The sequence below is a fragment of the Aedes aegypti genome, chromosome 3 (genome assembly GCF_002204515.2).
Source record: "Aedes aegypti strain LVP_AGWG chromosome 3, AaegL5.0 Primary Assembly, whole genome shotgun sequence".
Classification (NCBI taxonomy): domain Eukaryota; kingdom Metazoa; phylum Arthropoda; class Insecta; order Diptera; family Culicidae; genus Aedes; species Aedes aegypti.
In genome coordinates this window covers 313,969,561-313,985,534 of record NC_035109.1, presented here as the reverse complement: position 1 = coordinate 313,985,534, position 15,974 = coordinate 313,969,561, and the positions used below count along the sequence as shown (strand labels likewise).

Sequence of the window (15,974 nt, the reverse complement as noted above, 5' to 3'; positions counted from 1 at the left end):
GTACGAGACTTCTGAATAACGTCATAGACATGCATAAGCTCCAAGTAACCAAGCGAATACTTTGGACCGATTCTCGGACAGTATTGGCCTGGATAAATTCAGATCATCGCAGATATCATCAGTTCGTTGGCTTTCGTGTAGCGGAAATCTTGTCTACTACGGAAGCAGTTGAATGGCGGTGGATTCCTACTAAATCGAACGTAGCAGACCTTGCCACGAAGTGGGGATCGGGACCCGATCTTAATGAAACTAGTGTTTGGTTTCGCGGTCCGGAATTCTTACGTCAACCAGAGGATACGTGGCCCCGACTACAAAAACAGCTTCCAGCAACCTCAGAAGAGGTCAGAATGTGTAATGTTCATGTTTCCACATCAGAGCAAGTGGTCAAAGTGGCTCGCTTCAGTCGTTGGGAACGCCTTCAACGAACATTAGGATACGTCCATCGCTTCGTCGATAATATAAAACGGAAACGGCAAGGAATTCCGCTAGAATCGGGAATCCTTACTCAAGCTGAATTGATAGTAGCCGAGAAAAGTTTATGGAAGATAGCGCAACAAGAATACTACTTCGATGAAGTGGAAGAACTTGGCAAAAACTCTTACAAAACCGTATCGAAATCAAGTAAAATTTATAAGCTTTGCCCCTTCCTGGATAAGTTTGGAGTACTTCGTATGAGGGGCCGACTTGATCTTGCTCCATATATGCCGTACGAAGCAAAGTTTCCCGCAATACTTCCTCAACAATCCTCTATCACGTGGCTGTTAACAGATTGGTTCCATCGCCGTTATCAACACGCCAATCGAGAAACGGTCATTAACGAAATGCGACAACGTTTTCAAATTCCAAAAATGCGTGCATTAGTGTCTAAGGTGGAGAAATCCTGCATGTGGTGTCGTGTATCGAAAACTGTCCCGAATACACCAGCGATGGCTCCATTGCCAAAAGTACGTCTCACGCCATTTGTTCGTCCCTTTACATATGTGGGCCTCGACTACTTTGGACCAGTACTGGTGAAACAAGGTAGAAGCAATGTCAAGAGATGGGTAGCGTTGTTCACCTGTCTGAGTATTCGCGCGGTTCATATGGAAGTGGTTCATACTCTATCAACAGAGTCTTGCATTTTGGCGATACGAAGGTTCGTTGCACGTCGTGGTCCTCCAGCTGAAATATTCAGCGATAACGGGACGAATTTTCATGGAGCAAATAATATACTGAAACAGCAGATTACAGAGCGCAACAAAACCTTAGCCGCTATCTTCACCAATGGTAATACAAAGTGGTCCTTTAACCCACCTGGAGCTCCCCATATGGGGGGAGTGTGGGAGCGAATGGTCCGCTCAGTAAAGATGGCCATAGGAACGTTTATCCATGCTACTAGGAAGCCGGATGACGAGACGATGGAAACAGTTATCATCGAGGCCGAGGGAATGATAAACTCGCGACCGTTGACTTACATTCCCATAGAATCCGCCGACCAAGAATCACTTACTCCCAACCATTTCTTACTCGGGAGCTCAACTGGAGTCAAGCAACTTTCTGTTTTACCAATGGAATATCGCTCGACCCTCAGAAGCAGCTGGAAGCTTGCACAACACTTAGCGGACGGATTTTGGAGGAGGTGGCTAAAGGAATACCTGCCAGTAATATCGCGACGATCGAAATGGTTTGACAACGTGAGGGATATTGCGGTTGGCGACTTGGTGCTAGTCGTGAACGGAGCTATTCGGAATCAATGGATAAGAGGACGGGTCGAGAAGGTGATACCCGGCGCGGATGGAAGGATCCGTCAAGCATGGGTGAGGACGGCTGGAGGATTGCATCGCCGGCCAGCGGTGAATTTGGCGCTGCTCGACGTCAGTGAAGATGGTGAACTTAGTTAGGTTATCCGGGGACGTTCACGGGAGGGAGACTGTGACGGCGAACAGCTCTAACTGCGGATACTGCTTTCGCATTATTTGCATAGGACCTTCAGGGTCAATACGTCACCGCCGTCAAAGGATGATGATGTAGCGTTATTACCAAAACAATCGTGCAAGTGGCTGAACGAATCTCCGCAAATCCTAATATTACCACAATATTTTTCTCCAACTGAACTCTTTAAAATTAGTTAATTTCGCTGAATTCTAATTGGTAGTTTTCGAAACTGTCTATTCGTGAGTGAAAATTGTTGAACTAAACATAAAACAACTAGTTTACTAACTTAAATTTTCTATTTTCATGGGTACAGAATTTATTATCCTATTTACAAGCGTTAAGCACAAACACATTAAAATACTATTTTTTCAATCACGTTTAAACAAACACTGTAAGTAAATCTAAAAACTATTTGCTAAAAGTAAAAATGATCATGCTTTGTATCCTAAAACGTTGTACATATCAGGTAAAACATAACCTAGAAGCTGTTAGCTAAGAGAGGAATTCAGGTGAAGTGAGTTACTGAAGATTTGTAAGTAATTAAGGCTATTCATGCACTAAATATTAAGCTAATCAATAAATACATTTCAGTTATAGTTGCCCTGAAACTACAGTGTTTGTGGTTCCGCTGCTAAGAAATTCGGTTCAAACAGTCACTTTAACAGTGACGGCGCTCTTCCGTTGGTATGGACATTTCCAACTGCTTCGCGTATTCTTGGCCTACTTCTATGTCCCGTAGCCGCTCGATGTTGAGCCGCGGGGTTCGGCCGACGCGACTTGGCCACCGTCAAAAGTTTTGAGCGCATCCATACAGCCTCCATAGTAGTCTGACTACCACACCACGGCTGCAAAAGTTGACGCATCTTTGGCCGTTGTCGTTCGATACGGCGTGCAGGATGTTCCGCCCGATCACCGGTCTGTACATCTCCTCTCGTTCTACCTGTGTGTTCATGTCACTAACAACGATTTTCACATCACGCGGCGAGCATCCGTAAAACGTCTTTTTCTCGTCGTCGTGTCTCCCTTCATATGGAGGAGTGTACGTTGATAATGCTATAGTTGAAGAAACGGGTTTCTATCCTTATCTTGCACATCTTTGCGTTGATCGGCTGCCACCCGATAACGCGTTGCCGCATCTTGCCCAATACTATGAAGCCAGTTCCTAGCTGATTTGCAAGGCCACAGCTTTAGTAGAAGATTGCCGCTCGATGCCTACTTCTCCACATCTTCTGTCAGGTCCAACAAAGTTCCTACTGCGCTACGGTATCGAAGTTACGGGGACGTAATTCGTCGTAGGTTAACCTGTCGAAATCAAGTAACTTGCAGTTCCATGTTCCATGCTTCCAATCGTAATCCTTATTTTGTCGCGTGAGTCTTTGCCGATAGTTCCGGGTTTTCTCCTATGTTATTCGCAATACGCTTTTTACGCGTGGCTTATTGAGCCTACGCCAACACTCCTGTGTCACCGGAGCGTCGTCGTGCCACGAACGATGAGAAATAAGAATGTTCACGTTTGTTTTTGTGTGAAGAACATTTCGTCCAAAGATTGTATTGAATTCTCAATATTTGATGAGCGCCGTACACAGGAAAAATCTAGCAGAAAATTGTAAAGGTCATAACTCCAAATGTCGAACCAATCTTTTAAAACCCAAATAGGGTTTTGCTGGTATGGGTTTTAACTTTCAAGAACTGCAGTCAGAATTTTGTTCACATTTTGTGTGTTGCACATCGCATAGAACATCGCAAGCTAATTCCATTCCCGCATATCCATTTCCGCAGACCATGAGCATCTCGAAGGCGCTGAGCGTGCAGGAGATGCCCATCAAGGTCAAACACGTCCGGGCGGCCATCATCGGGACGTTCCACAGCAAGGGCGGGCACGCCTTCTGGGCCATCGCCATACGGCAACCGATCCAGGACAATCGGATCGTGGCGTGGAAGTTCTGTCACCTGCTGCACAAAATATTGCGCGAGGGCCATCCGAACTGTTGTCAGCACTCGATGCGACACAGGTCAATGCTGACGGAGGCCGGGAAGCTGTGGGGACACCTGAACGATGGCTACGGGATCTGCATCAAGCACTACACCAAACTGCTGGTGACGAAGCTGGAGTTCCACGACCGAAATCCGGGCATACCGGGCAGTTTGGCGCTGAAGCCGGGGGAGCTGGAAAAGATCGGCGGCGGCGATATTAACTTCTAGTGAGTATTTTAAGTTTGTTGAGGGTATTTCAATAAGGGTTTGGGTTATTAGTGACTCAAGATTTCCTGGAATAATTCTTGAAAAAAAAACTTTAGATAAGAACTACGGAAGGAATCTATGAATGAAGTCTTGGAGTTACTCCGGAAGGAATATCTTAAGGATCTTCTGGAAAAATACCTGTAAAACCCCTGCAAGAATACCTCCTTGATCCCTTTAGATAGTCTTGAAGGATTCCATGGGCGAATCGCTATAATAACTACGGCATAACGATGATCGTAAGAACGTGGCTGGCGTTGTTATTCGCGTTATAATTCGGAATTCTCGATATAATACACTGCTGCCAAATTTCTTCTATTGGTTCCATGTGAAATTTCGATTATTCTGGTCAATCACGGATTAGCAACTACGGTCATCAATGCTCATGCTCATGTTCATTCTCATCAAACTAATAAACATTTATCAATTCTTCAACAGCTTTCAATTAGCGGTGGAGATCTTCGATTACTTAGACGACATCATTGCCTTACAAGCTACCAGTAAGTAATCTCTGCTACAATCTCTCACACGTTTCCTAATCGTTCAACTCTTAAATCACCCTACCAGTCTTCAACTCCATTACCACATTCTGCGTCAGTTCAATGACCTCGGCGGGGCAATGTCGTCTGGCTCCGCTGATCCCCTGCATCCAAGACTCCAACCCGCTGTACGACTTCGTCGTCCGGATAATGTTCAAACTGCACGCCAACCTGCCATCGGATCTACTCACTGGCCATCGGGAGCGCTTCCGGACCATCTTCCATCAGCTGAAATCCTTCTACAATCAATCCCGCAACCTGCAGTACTTCGTAAACCTCATCACCGTACCCAAGCTTCCGGACGCTCCGCCAAACTTCGAACAGCAGAGTGACCTGGGCAACTACCAAGCGCCGGTTGTCGTCATGCCCGACTCCGACCCCATGGAGCACGACACCGAGTCCGTAGTGTCCGACAGCCTCATAGACACCACCGAAGCCGCCCCACCTATTCCAGAACTCCCGGTCAACCACCACCACCACAACAATGTCCAACAGGCGGCGCCACCTTCGGCTGCCCTCAGCAAGCAGGTCCTGGAGCTGGAACGCCTACTCAAAGACCGGGACGACCTGATTCGGCACCTGCAGATGGAGATCGAACGGCTTACCAACTACGTCAAGTCGCTCACGATCGAACAGCGGGACGTGCAGCACCGGCTCGAAGACCAGATCGCTCAGCTGAACTCGCACCTGACGGACACCCGCGCCGAGGTGTCCAACCTGCGAATCCAGAAGGAGGAACTGGAGCTGCGGGCGCAGTCGGCACCCACCCTCGAACGTAAGTTGATCATTGGGGTGCAGCTTATTTCTGAAAAGATCTTGAAAACTTAAGGTTCTTGCGCTGTTATGAATTCAAATCACGTTCAAAGAGAAACCACGAAGACTGAACCAAAAAAAAAAACATTAGGCGTTAGTGGGCAAACATTTCATTTGCATATATCGCAGTCCAGTAATGAGATACAAAATTGGTAATTTTCAAACACTAAGCCGCCCCCTCATAAGCATTCATTAGCACCGCCAGATTCGATTTCCTATCAATTAACACCAACTAATAATCTTCCATTTATGTTTTTTCCCCACAACAGAGAAAGCCCAGGCCGAGGAAGAACGAGCCAAAGCGAGCGAGGAGAAATTCCAGAAACTCAAGTCCATGTACACCCAGATTCGGGATGAGCACGTCAAATTGCTTCGACAGGTGAGTTCGCGGTTTTTTTTATAGTCATATCGTCAGATCGATCATCGAAATCGAAAGTGTGAAGATTGAGAGGGAAGGAAGCAAGGGGGTAGATCTTTTTCTTGATCATCTCACAATGGTCCGAATCGACTATTTAGCACGAAAAAAAGTGTTTTATCTGTTCTCGTTCGTTTTGGATGTACCGTCGTGCGTGGTGACTTTGGTCCAATATTTTTACAGCAATACCAAAATAATGGAAACAATGTATCAAGCTTCAAGAATACGTTATATATAAGGTATAAGGTTGTCTGGGTAACTTATAGAATCAACGCTTTTCTTCAGAGATGTGAAACTCAATTACGAACAACTTCTCTGAAGTCAACGCACATCTAAATCTACGAGAACAGAGATAAAAAGTTTTTTTCCTGCTAAATTGCCGATTCGGACCATTGTGCATCCATTGCAGCGAAGCGGTTATTACTATCTCATTAGGCGCTTTTCCACGCCAGTTGTTTTTCGGCGTTTTCTGTTTCGTGGGCAATCAACCCATCGATTGAATGTTGTTAGTTTTTTCATAGATTTATTTTTACTTCGCACCTGTTTTTTTTCATCTCTCACTTTTTTTTCTTCTCGTTACGGCGCGTGTCAAAAATCTAACTGGATTTTATTTTCAAATTGTTGGAAAAAACTAAACGCGATCACTTTTACTATTTGGACGCGATGTATTTTTATGCTTCGATGGTCCCGGTCGGTTCATCGTAACCGGACACCCTTCTTCGCACGATGATGATGGCCGGCGATAACGATACGAAACAATCTCCGAACCGTCCAACTGGAAAAAAAATCCGACCGCCGTAGACCAAGTTTCATGAATACAAGATCAGCTGCTACAGACAGGTGAATGGTATGCTAGTGGAATACTGTAGATTGCTAGTGCCCAGATGAAAATTATGAGCCTATCCATTTTGCAAATCGTTCCATTTTTCTGTAGTTGATCGCGATTACAATTAACTGTAAAACTCAGTACGTAGCAGCAAGATTAATCCATTTATTTAAAACATTAATCATCTTCATATCTTGCCCTGATATGAGCATGAGCACGACATGAGCAGCTTCTGCTAGAAGCTCCTAAAGCTTCTGCTAGAAGCTCCTAAAGCTTCTGCTAGAAGCTCCTAAAGCTTCTGCTAGAAGCTCTTAAAGCTTCTGCTTGAAGCTCTTAAAGCTTCTGCCAGAAGCTCCTAAAGCTTCTTGATGTGCTTAGCACTGCACTTTGTGTGGGGACTCTTCACTACTCCCGCTGGCGTGGTGATATCTCAGAATAAGAACCACTCGCTAGTTACAGTCTCGTTAAGAATGAACGAATTGAAAAATATGTTTATTTAACTTACTCGAGTGTGGTTGGCAGCTAGGGACGTGACTCTTTTCGCTGCCGTCAGCATAATCGCAATCGTCCGATCGTTGATACTTTGGACTATGCGTATTTATGCTGATCTTGCGACTAAAAAAAACAGTAAGGCTGGTAGGCACCACACGCCTTACCTAATAAAATTTAAAAATTAGCTTAAGTTTAATGTTTAAATCATTTATGTAACTGTTATTTTTTTACTTTTTAGATATTTGAATATTTTGTGTTACTTCATATAAGTGTATTTGTAAAAAGGTAATATTAATAAAGAATGTTTTTAAATTCTAATACTTTGTAAAATATATGAGAATTATATGGTGTTATTGAAATTTAACTTAACTTGATTATACACCACACGTCTAACCTAATCTTCTATTTTTTCTTCATATGATTTTACCGTACTCTTATGAACTAAATCTTCCTTTTTGTTAATTAAAATTTTAAGATTCGGATTCAAATCTTCAATTACTTTGTATGGACCAATATACTTTGCTTCAAGTTTCTTGGCTGTTTCATTTTTAAGCCAAACTAAATCTCCTGGATGGTAAATTTTTAATTCTGCAGTTTTGTTAAACTCTGTTGTTCGCTTCGTTTTCTCCTCTATCAAACGGTTCTCAACTTCGCTATGACATATTTGCAATCTGCACTTTAATTGCTTGCAATAGTCATCTACATTATAAATAGGCTCGGGTTGAGCATCTATTATGTTGGATGGCATTTTCGATAATTTGCCATAAACTAAGTCAAATGGAGTATAGTTCGTTGTTGAGTGTGTTGTGTTGTTATACGCAAATTCATAGTATGGTACCCAAGTTGACCACGAAAACAGTTTGTTGTCACATTGGGTCCTCAAAAAATTTCCTAAACATTTATGAGTGTTTTCTAAAGATCCTATTGCTTGGTGGTGGTAAGCGGTGCTGTTTAGTTTTTCGATGTTTAACAGTTTCGCTACTGAAGAGGAACTCTGTTCCTCTGTCTGATGCGATTCTGTCTGGTACTCCATATTTTAGTACAACATATTTTACAAATGCTTCCGCAACTGTTTCTGTTGTCTTGTTTCTAATAGGTGTGGCGGTTAAGAACTTTGTTAACTCGCACAGAGTTGTTAAGATATACTCGTAGCCTTCTGAAGGAATCAAAGGTCCTACGAGGTCTAGGTAAACTTTTTCAAATGCGGTATTTGCTGTTGTCGTTATTGTCATTTCCGGTTTAGGTACATTTATTGATTTATACTTTTGGCATTTTTCACAAGACTTCACAAACTTGTGTACATCTTGCTTCATACCTTTCCAATAGTACCTTTGAGTGATTCCAAGCAACAGCACCAAAATTTGGTAAATTTTTTAATTCATTTTTTTCTATTGAGCTGAAACTTTGCACAGTTTTCCAGTTCCATCTAAATCGTCATTTTCCGATTCAAATCATCAAGTTGAGTCACGACTAACTTTTCAAAAGGGTGTATGTGAAAATGGTTCAAAAATATTCAAAAAGCTGCACAGCAAAAACGGTTTGTTCGATTGTTAGACAACTAAAGAAACAAAGTTAGACAACTAAATAAAGATTCCAAAAAAAATACACACAGTAAAAAAATATTTTTTTTTGCATTAAAAAACATAATTTTTGACACAAAAACTCAAATATCTCAAAACCCTATCGGAATACCAACGTAATTTTTTGAGGGAAAACGGTCCATTATATTAGCTATCTACCATAAAAATTTGGTGATGGTAAACCAATAAACAAAAAAGTTATGACATTTCAAACATGTCACAATTTTCACATTTAGTAGAAAACAATTTTTTTTCGGTGTAAATTATTACGGGAACCGCAGTTTGTTGCTGATTTTATTGTTAAGGGCCTTGCGTGAATTTAACAAGTCGTTTTCATGTATTCATTAGTATTATGTATATTATATGTATAAATATTATATGTATATGTATATATGTATAAATTAAAATGAATTAACAGATTACACGAAAATAAAATTTTTTTTTACCAGGATATTTTTTTTAGAGTATGATCGATGAGTTTCTAAATGTTATATATAAACTTTAAAAGTTTTGGATTTGGGTATGCGTTATGAGATCATGAAAACATTTTATTAATACTAATTTATTTATTTATTGTTATTCAATTTTTTTACAATATCGAACACTTTTGCATCATTATCAGTACAGTTCGAGTATAGTTTTGCTTTAATTTTATTTTCTGACAATGGAATGAAACAGTGAAAAGTTGTCTAATTGTATTCATGGTTCTTTTGACCCCTGCATGTCCTGCAGTAGGTAACATGATAGTCGTTAAGGATCAGTTTTTTGGTTACTTCGTCCTCGATGACTTTAATATTACTTGCTATTCTTATTATGTTGGGTATCCCTTTTTATAAGTCGTTGCTCATTATCTGCTCATAAAATTGCGCACTTTGATTATTTATTTTCATATATAATTCGTCGACATTTTGTTGAGTACAAATATTACCAAGTTCCTTCATTGTTCGTCGTAATGAAACCAATGTTTCCGTTGGTTTGATGAGTATCGTTTCATTTTCTGGGATCCATTTCGCATTTTCTTGAGAGCTATGATCTTTCACTATGATTTGAATAATCTTCATTGTAGGATTGTCATGGCCAGTGACGTTCTTTTCATGATTAGTTTTATTTTTCTCTCTTCGAGTTTGCATTCATACTTCTTGTGTCAATTTTGTGTGCATGTCTTTTAATTCAGTTGTCGAGATACGTGATAGCGCGTCTGCCACAGCGTTCTCGCAACCTTTCTTATAAAAGACATCAAAGTTGTATTCTTCAAGCGCCAGACGATATTTCGTCAGTCTGCTTGAAGGATCTGTAAGAGTAAAAAGGTATACTAATTGTCGATGGTCAGTATACAATTCAAATTTTCGCCCATACAAATATGCACGAAAATGACGAATTGCCCAAACTATTGCCAAAAGTTCCTTTTCGATTGTTGAATAGTTTTTCTCAGCGTTATTCAACGCTTTACTAGCATAAGCTATGGGTTTTTCATTTTTATTGCTCAACACTGCGCCGATTCCATAATCAGATGCGTCAGTGTGTAATTTAAATGTATTTTCCTCACTAAAATCCGGATAATCTAACAAAGGGGGGTTGATGAAACTCGCTTTCAACTGTTGAAATGCAGTTTCACATTCCGAATTCCAATTGAATTCGCTTCCCTTTCGCGTTAAATAATTCAAAGGCGAACATAAACTCGCAAAGTTTCGTATATACTTCCTATAATAATTCGCGAAAGCAACGAATCTCTTGACTTCATCTGAGGATGAAGGACTCTTCTAACTTTTAATTGTTTCAATTTTCTGGGGATCAGGTAGTATACCTTCTTTTGAAATAAAATGCCCTAAATATATCAACTCCTGCTTGAAGAAATTACATTTAGCAGGGTTGAGTTTCAAATTGACTTCTCGTAGTCGTTGAAAAACAGAAATCAAATTTTTATTGTGTTCGTCAAATGTTTTCCCGAATACAATAATATCATCTAAGTATATCAAACATCTTTCAAGATTTAGGCCTGACATAGCTACAGTCATTAGCCGTGAAAAACTAGAGGGACTTATTTTCAGTCCCATGGGCAATCTAGTCATTTGATATTGACCAGTTGGTGTTGAAAATGCTGTTACATGTCTGTCTTCAGGCTTCAATTCGCATTGATAATAACCTTGCGACAGGTCCAAATGCGTGAAATATTGTGCTCCCGAGAGGGAATCAATTACTTCCTCTATATTAGGTAGCGGAAATTTGTCATCTTGAAGATTAGTATTTCGTCGTTAATCATTTTCTCAACTTGCTTAATGACTTCTTCATTTTGTGAATGTGGAATTTTATATGGTTTACTAAAGGAGGGTTGACTATTGGGTTTGACAGATATCGTCGGGCAATAAACGTTAGTTGTTCCAAGTTTATCACCTTCTAAACAAAAGATATCTGCATATTTGAGACAAATCTGTTTAATTGTTTTCTCTTCAATTCCAGAGAGGTGACCTAATTTCAGTTCTCTGAGCAATTTACTGGCTCGGTTTTTATCAATATTGTTGTCATTTTTGCTCAGTTCAATTATATTGTAATTTGAAGCTGGCTCAATGTGGGGTGCAATATGATCAATAACAACCGGTTTGTTTTTGAAATTAACAATCCGAACTGGTATTAATCCGTTTGAAGGTTGTCCAATAGAATTTGCAATATAAACATGTGAAGTAACTTCCTGGTTAAGTACTACACATGTGTTTACATGTTGCGTTTTGACATATGTTGTAATTTCTGTTCGGGCTGGTATCGTAATTGCTACAGTACCATTCAGTGTCAAGGGTATTGTGCGTTTGTCATTCCTGTATCTTAGGGATAATGTTAATGCCTCGAAGTCAATATTTGCCCTATAATGGACCAAAAAAATCAGTTCCTATTAAGCCTGCTATATTACTAGGCAAGTTTGAAACTACATTAAATTTAATATCGTAATTATCGTTTCCAAAACGTAAACTAGTATCAATGGACCCTAAGGATTTGGTTACTCCATTGATTCCTTTTATTGAAATGATGTCATCGGTTCGAAATTGAACATTATTTGGCAAAAATCTACTATCGATAATGCTACAAGACGCACCACTATCGATAATAAAAACAATATCAGTATTAAATACTGAGAAAATAGTTCTCGGTGAACATTTTAATTTTTGTTGATTCAAATCAACGAAATAAATCAATTAAATTTGCTTCTTGTTCCGGACGTTGTGTGAGTGCTTGATTGTTTGGTCTGGTTTCTTGAGGGGCTTCTGCTACGTGTGCAACGTGTCCCCTATGTTGATGTTGAGACGGGTAACGTTGATTCGTGTTACCCCTATGGCCTCGATTTCCTCGGAAACTAGACGTCTCATAATTTTGGCTTTGGTCGGACCAATTGTAGTCAGATCTACCTCGACCTCTGAAATTTCTGTTGCCTCGGTAACCTCGGTTACTTCGGTATCCTCGGTTTGAATAATTCGGTTGATTATGATATCGCGAAGGACCGGCGGCAAACCACATTGCCATTTCGGTTTCGCTGTCGTTTACTTCCAAAGTATCGCTGATTGCTTTGGTAAGTGTTTGTGGGTTTCGCGCTTTTAGGAAAAAATGCGCTTTTGGGTCCTTCAACCCGTTTACAAAAGCCTTAATGGCGACAGGCTGAACCACTGCGTCAGCTGCTGCCTCGTCATCAACGGTTCCACGTGATACATGAGCTGCTACGAGCTTTGCAGCAAGCTCATTAATCTGTTGTCCATATTCACTAACAGAAGATTTCTTCTGTTTAACGCTAGCCATCTCTGATTCGATGGCTTGCGGGCTGAATTTTATAGCGAATTTGTTTTTTAGCAAAGCTTTCGCATTTGCCAATGTCACTGCGGTGTTGATCACCCCATGTGCGGGACCAGACGTGTTTTGATAAACTTCAGTATATCCGCTTCAGGTACTCCGTCGGAGTAATCCTTCAACAGATCTACTGACTCAAAAAATCCTGCTATTTTCTCAGCGTCACCGCTGAACTTGTCCACAAGTTTCAGCCCAATGCTGAGGTCCAATTTTGGCGGCATGTTTACAGTCTCCAATTTTTTAAGTAACAATTCTGGAACTTGACTGTATACTTCTTTTAGTTTGTTTCTGTAGAACACCAAATCTTCCAGTGATATTTTGTGTAATAAAATTTCTAAAAGTTCATTCCCAGTCTTGAAGCTCCTGTCACAGTATTATTTTTTCTTCAATAGGATACAGTGTAAATAACTTCGCCGTGGGTTTTACTTTAAATTTCTCAAATTCACTGCTAAGTAAGCAATTGTTTCTTGTACACGGAATATATCACTCATTTAAAACACTAAAACCAAAATTGTATGTGGACCATCCAAAAAGATTGGGAAAAAATAATGCCATAAATAGCCAATTCAATATTTATCTTAAAAAAAAACAGGAAGACTCACGGTTCATAAAAGTAAAAATAAATCACTTACATGGCTTCAGAAAATCGTCAAATCATCTTGGTTTTTCTTCTCCGTAGTTCCTAAAAAAATCTGTCTAAATATCCATACTTATAAATTTGGTAATATTAATTTACTCCCCGTTATTTAGTTTTTCTCCTTAGCATATGCCGGCGTCGTCCACGGCGCAAAACTCCTCGATGAAAATTTTTCCCACGGTCCTGGTGGTGTTGATCTGCCTGGCGTCAGGTTTGATTGTCCCCTATTTTTTCAATTTTTACGTTCTCACTTGTTTGCATCAATGCGTGGCACGGGCACTGAATGCTTTTAGTCTATTTTGTAGATTTATAGCGGGATTGTAACCCGGCGCGCAGTGCGCTCTGCCACTTGCTCCGTATGGTGGCGGTGGCATTTAATTATCACTTTCACCAGCAGGTAGCCCACGACTACTCCTGCCAACAGCTTCTGCCAGAAGCTCCTAAGGCTTCTGCCAGAAGCTTCTAAAGCTTCTGCCAGAAGCTCCTAAAGCTTCTGCTTGAAGCTCTTAAAGCTTCTGCTAGGAGCTCTCAAAGCTTCTGCTAAAAGCTCCTATAGCTTCTGCTAGAAGCTCCTAATGCTTCTGCTAGAAGCTTCTAATGCTTCTGCTAGCAGCTCCTAAAGCTTCTGTCAGAAGCTCCTAAAGCTTCTGCCAGAAGCTCCTAAAGCTTCTGCCAGAAGCTCCTAAAGCTTCTGCCAGAAGCTCCTAAAGCTTCTACCAAAAGCTCCTAAAGCTTCTGCTAAAAGCTCCTAAAGCTTCTGCTAAAAGCTCCTAAAGCTTCTGTTAGAAGCTCCTAAAGCTTCTGCAAGAAGCTCCTAAAGCTTCTGCCAGAAGCTCCTAAGGCTTCTGCCAGAAGCTCCTAAAGCTTCTGCTAGAAGCTCTTAAAGCTGCCGCTAGAAGCTCTCAAAGCTTCTGCTTGAAGCTCTTAAAGCTTCTGCTGGAAGCTCTTAAAGCTTCTGCTAAGAGCTCTCAAAGCTTCTGCTAAAAGCCCCTATAGCTTGTGCTAGAAGCTCCTAATGCTTCTGCTAGAAGCTCCTAAAGCTTCTGCCAGAAGCTCCTAAAGCTTCTACCAAAAGCTCCTAATGCTTCTGCTAGAAGCTCCTAATGCTTCTGCCAGAAGCTCCTAAAGCTTCTGCCAGAAGCTCCTAAAGCTTCTACCAAAAGCTCCTAAAGCTTCTGCTAGAAGCTCCTAAAGCTTCTGCTAGAAGCTCTTAAAGCTTCTGTTAGAAGCTCCTAAAGCTTCTGCTAGAAGCTTCTAAAGCTTGTGCTAGAAGCTCCTGAAGCTTGTGCCAGAAGCTCTTAAAGCTTGTGCTAGAAGCTCTTAAGTTTGCAATGATTACTCCGTGCTTGAGAAATTAGCTCTTAAAGCTTCTGCTAGAAGCTCTTAAATTTGCAAAGATTGCTCCGTGCTTGAGACATTGGTTCTTAAAGCTTCTGCTAGAAGCTCTTAAAGGTTCTGCTAAAAGCTCTTAAAGCTTCTGCTAGAAGCTCTTACTGCTTCTGCTAGAAGCTCTTACAGCTTCTGCTAGAAGCTCTTAAAGCTCCTAAAGTTTCTGCTAGAAGCTCTTAAAGCAGCATGGCTTTGCTTTGTAGCCGCGGACTCTAACCACTCGGCTATGGAAGGCCCCAGCTTCTGAAGGAAGCTTTTTGAGCTTTTAACGGAAGCTTTTTTAGCTTTTAACGGAAGCTTTTTAAGCTTTTAAAGGAAGCTTTTCTAGCTTCTGAAGGAAGCTTTTTTAGCTTCTTAAGGAAGCTTTTTTAGCTTCTTAAGGAAGCTTTTCCAGCTTCTGAAGGAAGCTTTTCCAGCTTCTCAATGGAGAAGGACTTTCTTTCCTAGTAGTATCCAAACTATGGTGAGCTAAAAAGCTATCACCAGTAAGGACTACAGTGAAGAGTCTTCAAGTGATTGGTTATGATTTCTCTATTTCTGAGTTTCAGTTGGGTTTATATATGGTTCACGATTCTTTACAATTCATTGCTTAATGTAATTAACCTATTAGTCGGAGTGAGACAACTGGAGTACATATGCCCGAAAAGTGCATCTTCACTAGGTCGGCAATTTCGGTGCCCCGGCGGTCCTACCCAGTTGTGCAATATGACACCTATCGGTTCGGGACTGCATTGGCATGGATCGAACCGTCGAACGCGAGAAGAGAGAGAGAGTGCAAATTATTGACTTCTAACGCCTTGGCGCAACCGGCACATTTGGTTGCGCTTGGCTATGCGTAATCTGACCTGCGGGTTTTGGTTCTAGTGGAATGACTTGTTGTGTTTACATGAAGGTTTTTGACTTGTACTTATTTATGGGTTGAAGATGTATGGATGCACATCACATTCTGAAGGAAGCTTTTCCAGCTTCTGAAGGAAGCTTTTCCATCTTCTGAAGGAAGCTTTTCCAGCTTCTGAAGGAAGCTTTTCCAGCTTCTGAAGGGAGCATTTCCTGCTTCTGAAGGAAGCTTTTCCAGCTTCTGATGGAAGCTTTTCCAGCTTCTGATAGAAGCTTTTCCAGCTTCAGAAAGAAGCCTTTGCAGCTTCTGAAGGAAGCTTTTCCAGCTTCTGAAGGAAGCTTTTCCATCTTCTGAAGGAAGCTTTTCCAGCTTCTGAAGGAAGCTTTTCCAGCTGCTGATGGAAGCTTTTCCAGCTTCTGAAGAAAGCCTTTCCTGCTTCTGAAGAAAGCTATTCCAGTTTCTGAA

General features: G+C 41.0%; 1 protein-coding gene across 9 annotated transcripts in view; it reads left to right on the top strand.

The window, feature by feature from the left end:
* The window catches only part of LOC5564744 (huntingtin-interacting protein 1), a 99,853-nt gene that overhangs the window by 66,493 nt on the left and 17,386 nt on the right, over positions 1–15,974 (top strand). For 8 of the 9 annotated variants that reach the window (XM_021852409.1, XM_021852411.1, XM_021852412.1 and 5 more), the window contains exons 3-7: positions 3,694–4,115; positions 4,591–4,652; positions 4,720–5,466; positions 5,774–5,883; positions 6,721–6,759. In XM_021852409.1, coding sequence (XP_021708101.1) covers positions 3,694–4,115; positions 4,591–4,652; positions 4,720–5,466; positions 5,774–5,883; positions 6,721–6,759 — 1,380 coding nt within the window. The remainder of the gene's footprint in view (positions 1–3,693; positions 4,116–4,590; positions 4,653–4,719; positions 5,467–5,773; positions 5,884–6,720; positions 6,760–15,974) is intronic. The other variant, XM_021852407.1, reaches the window with a different exon arrangement.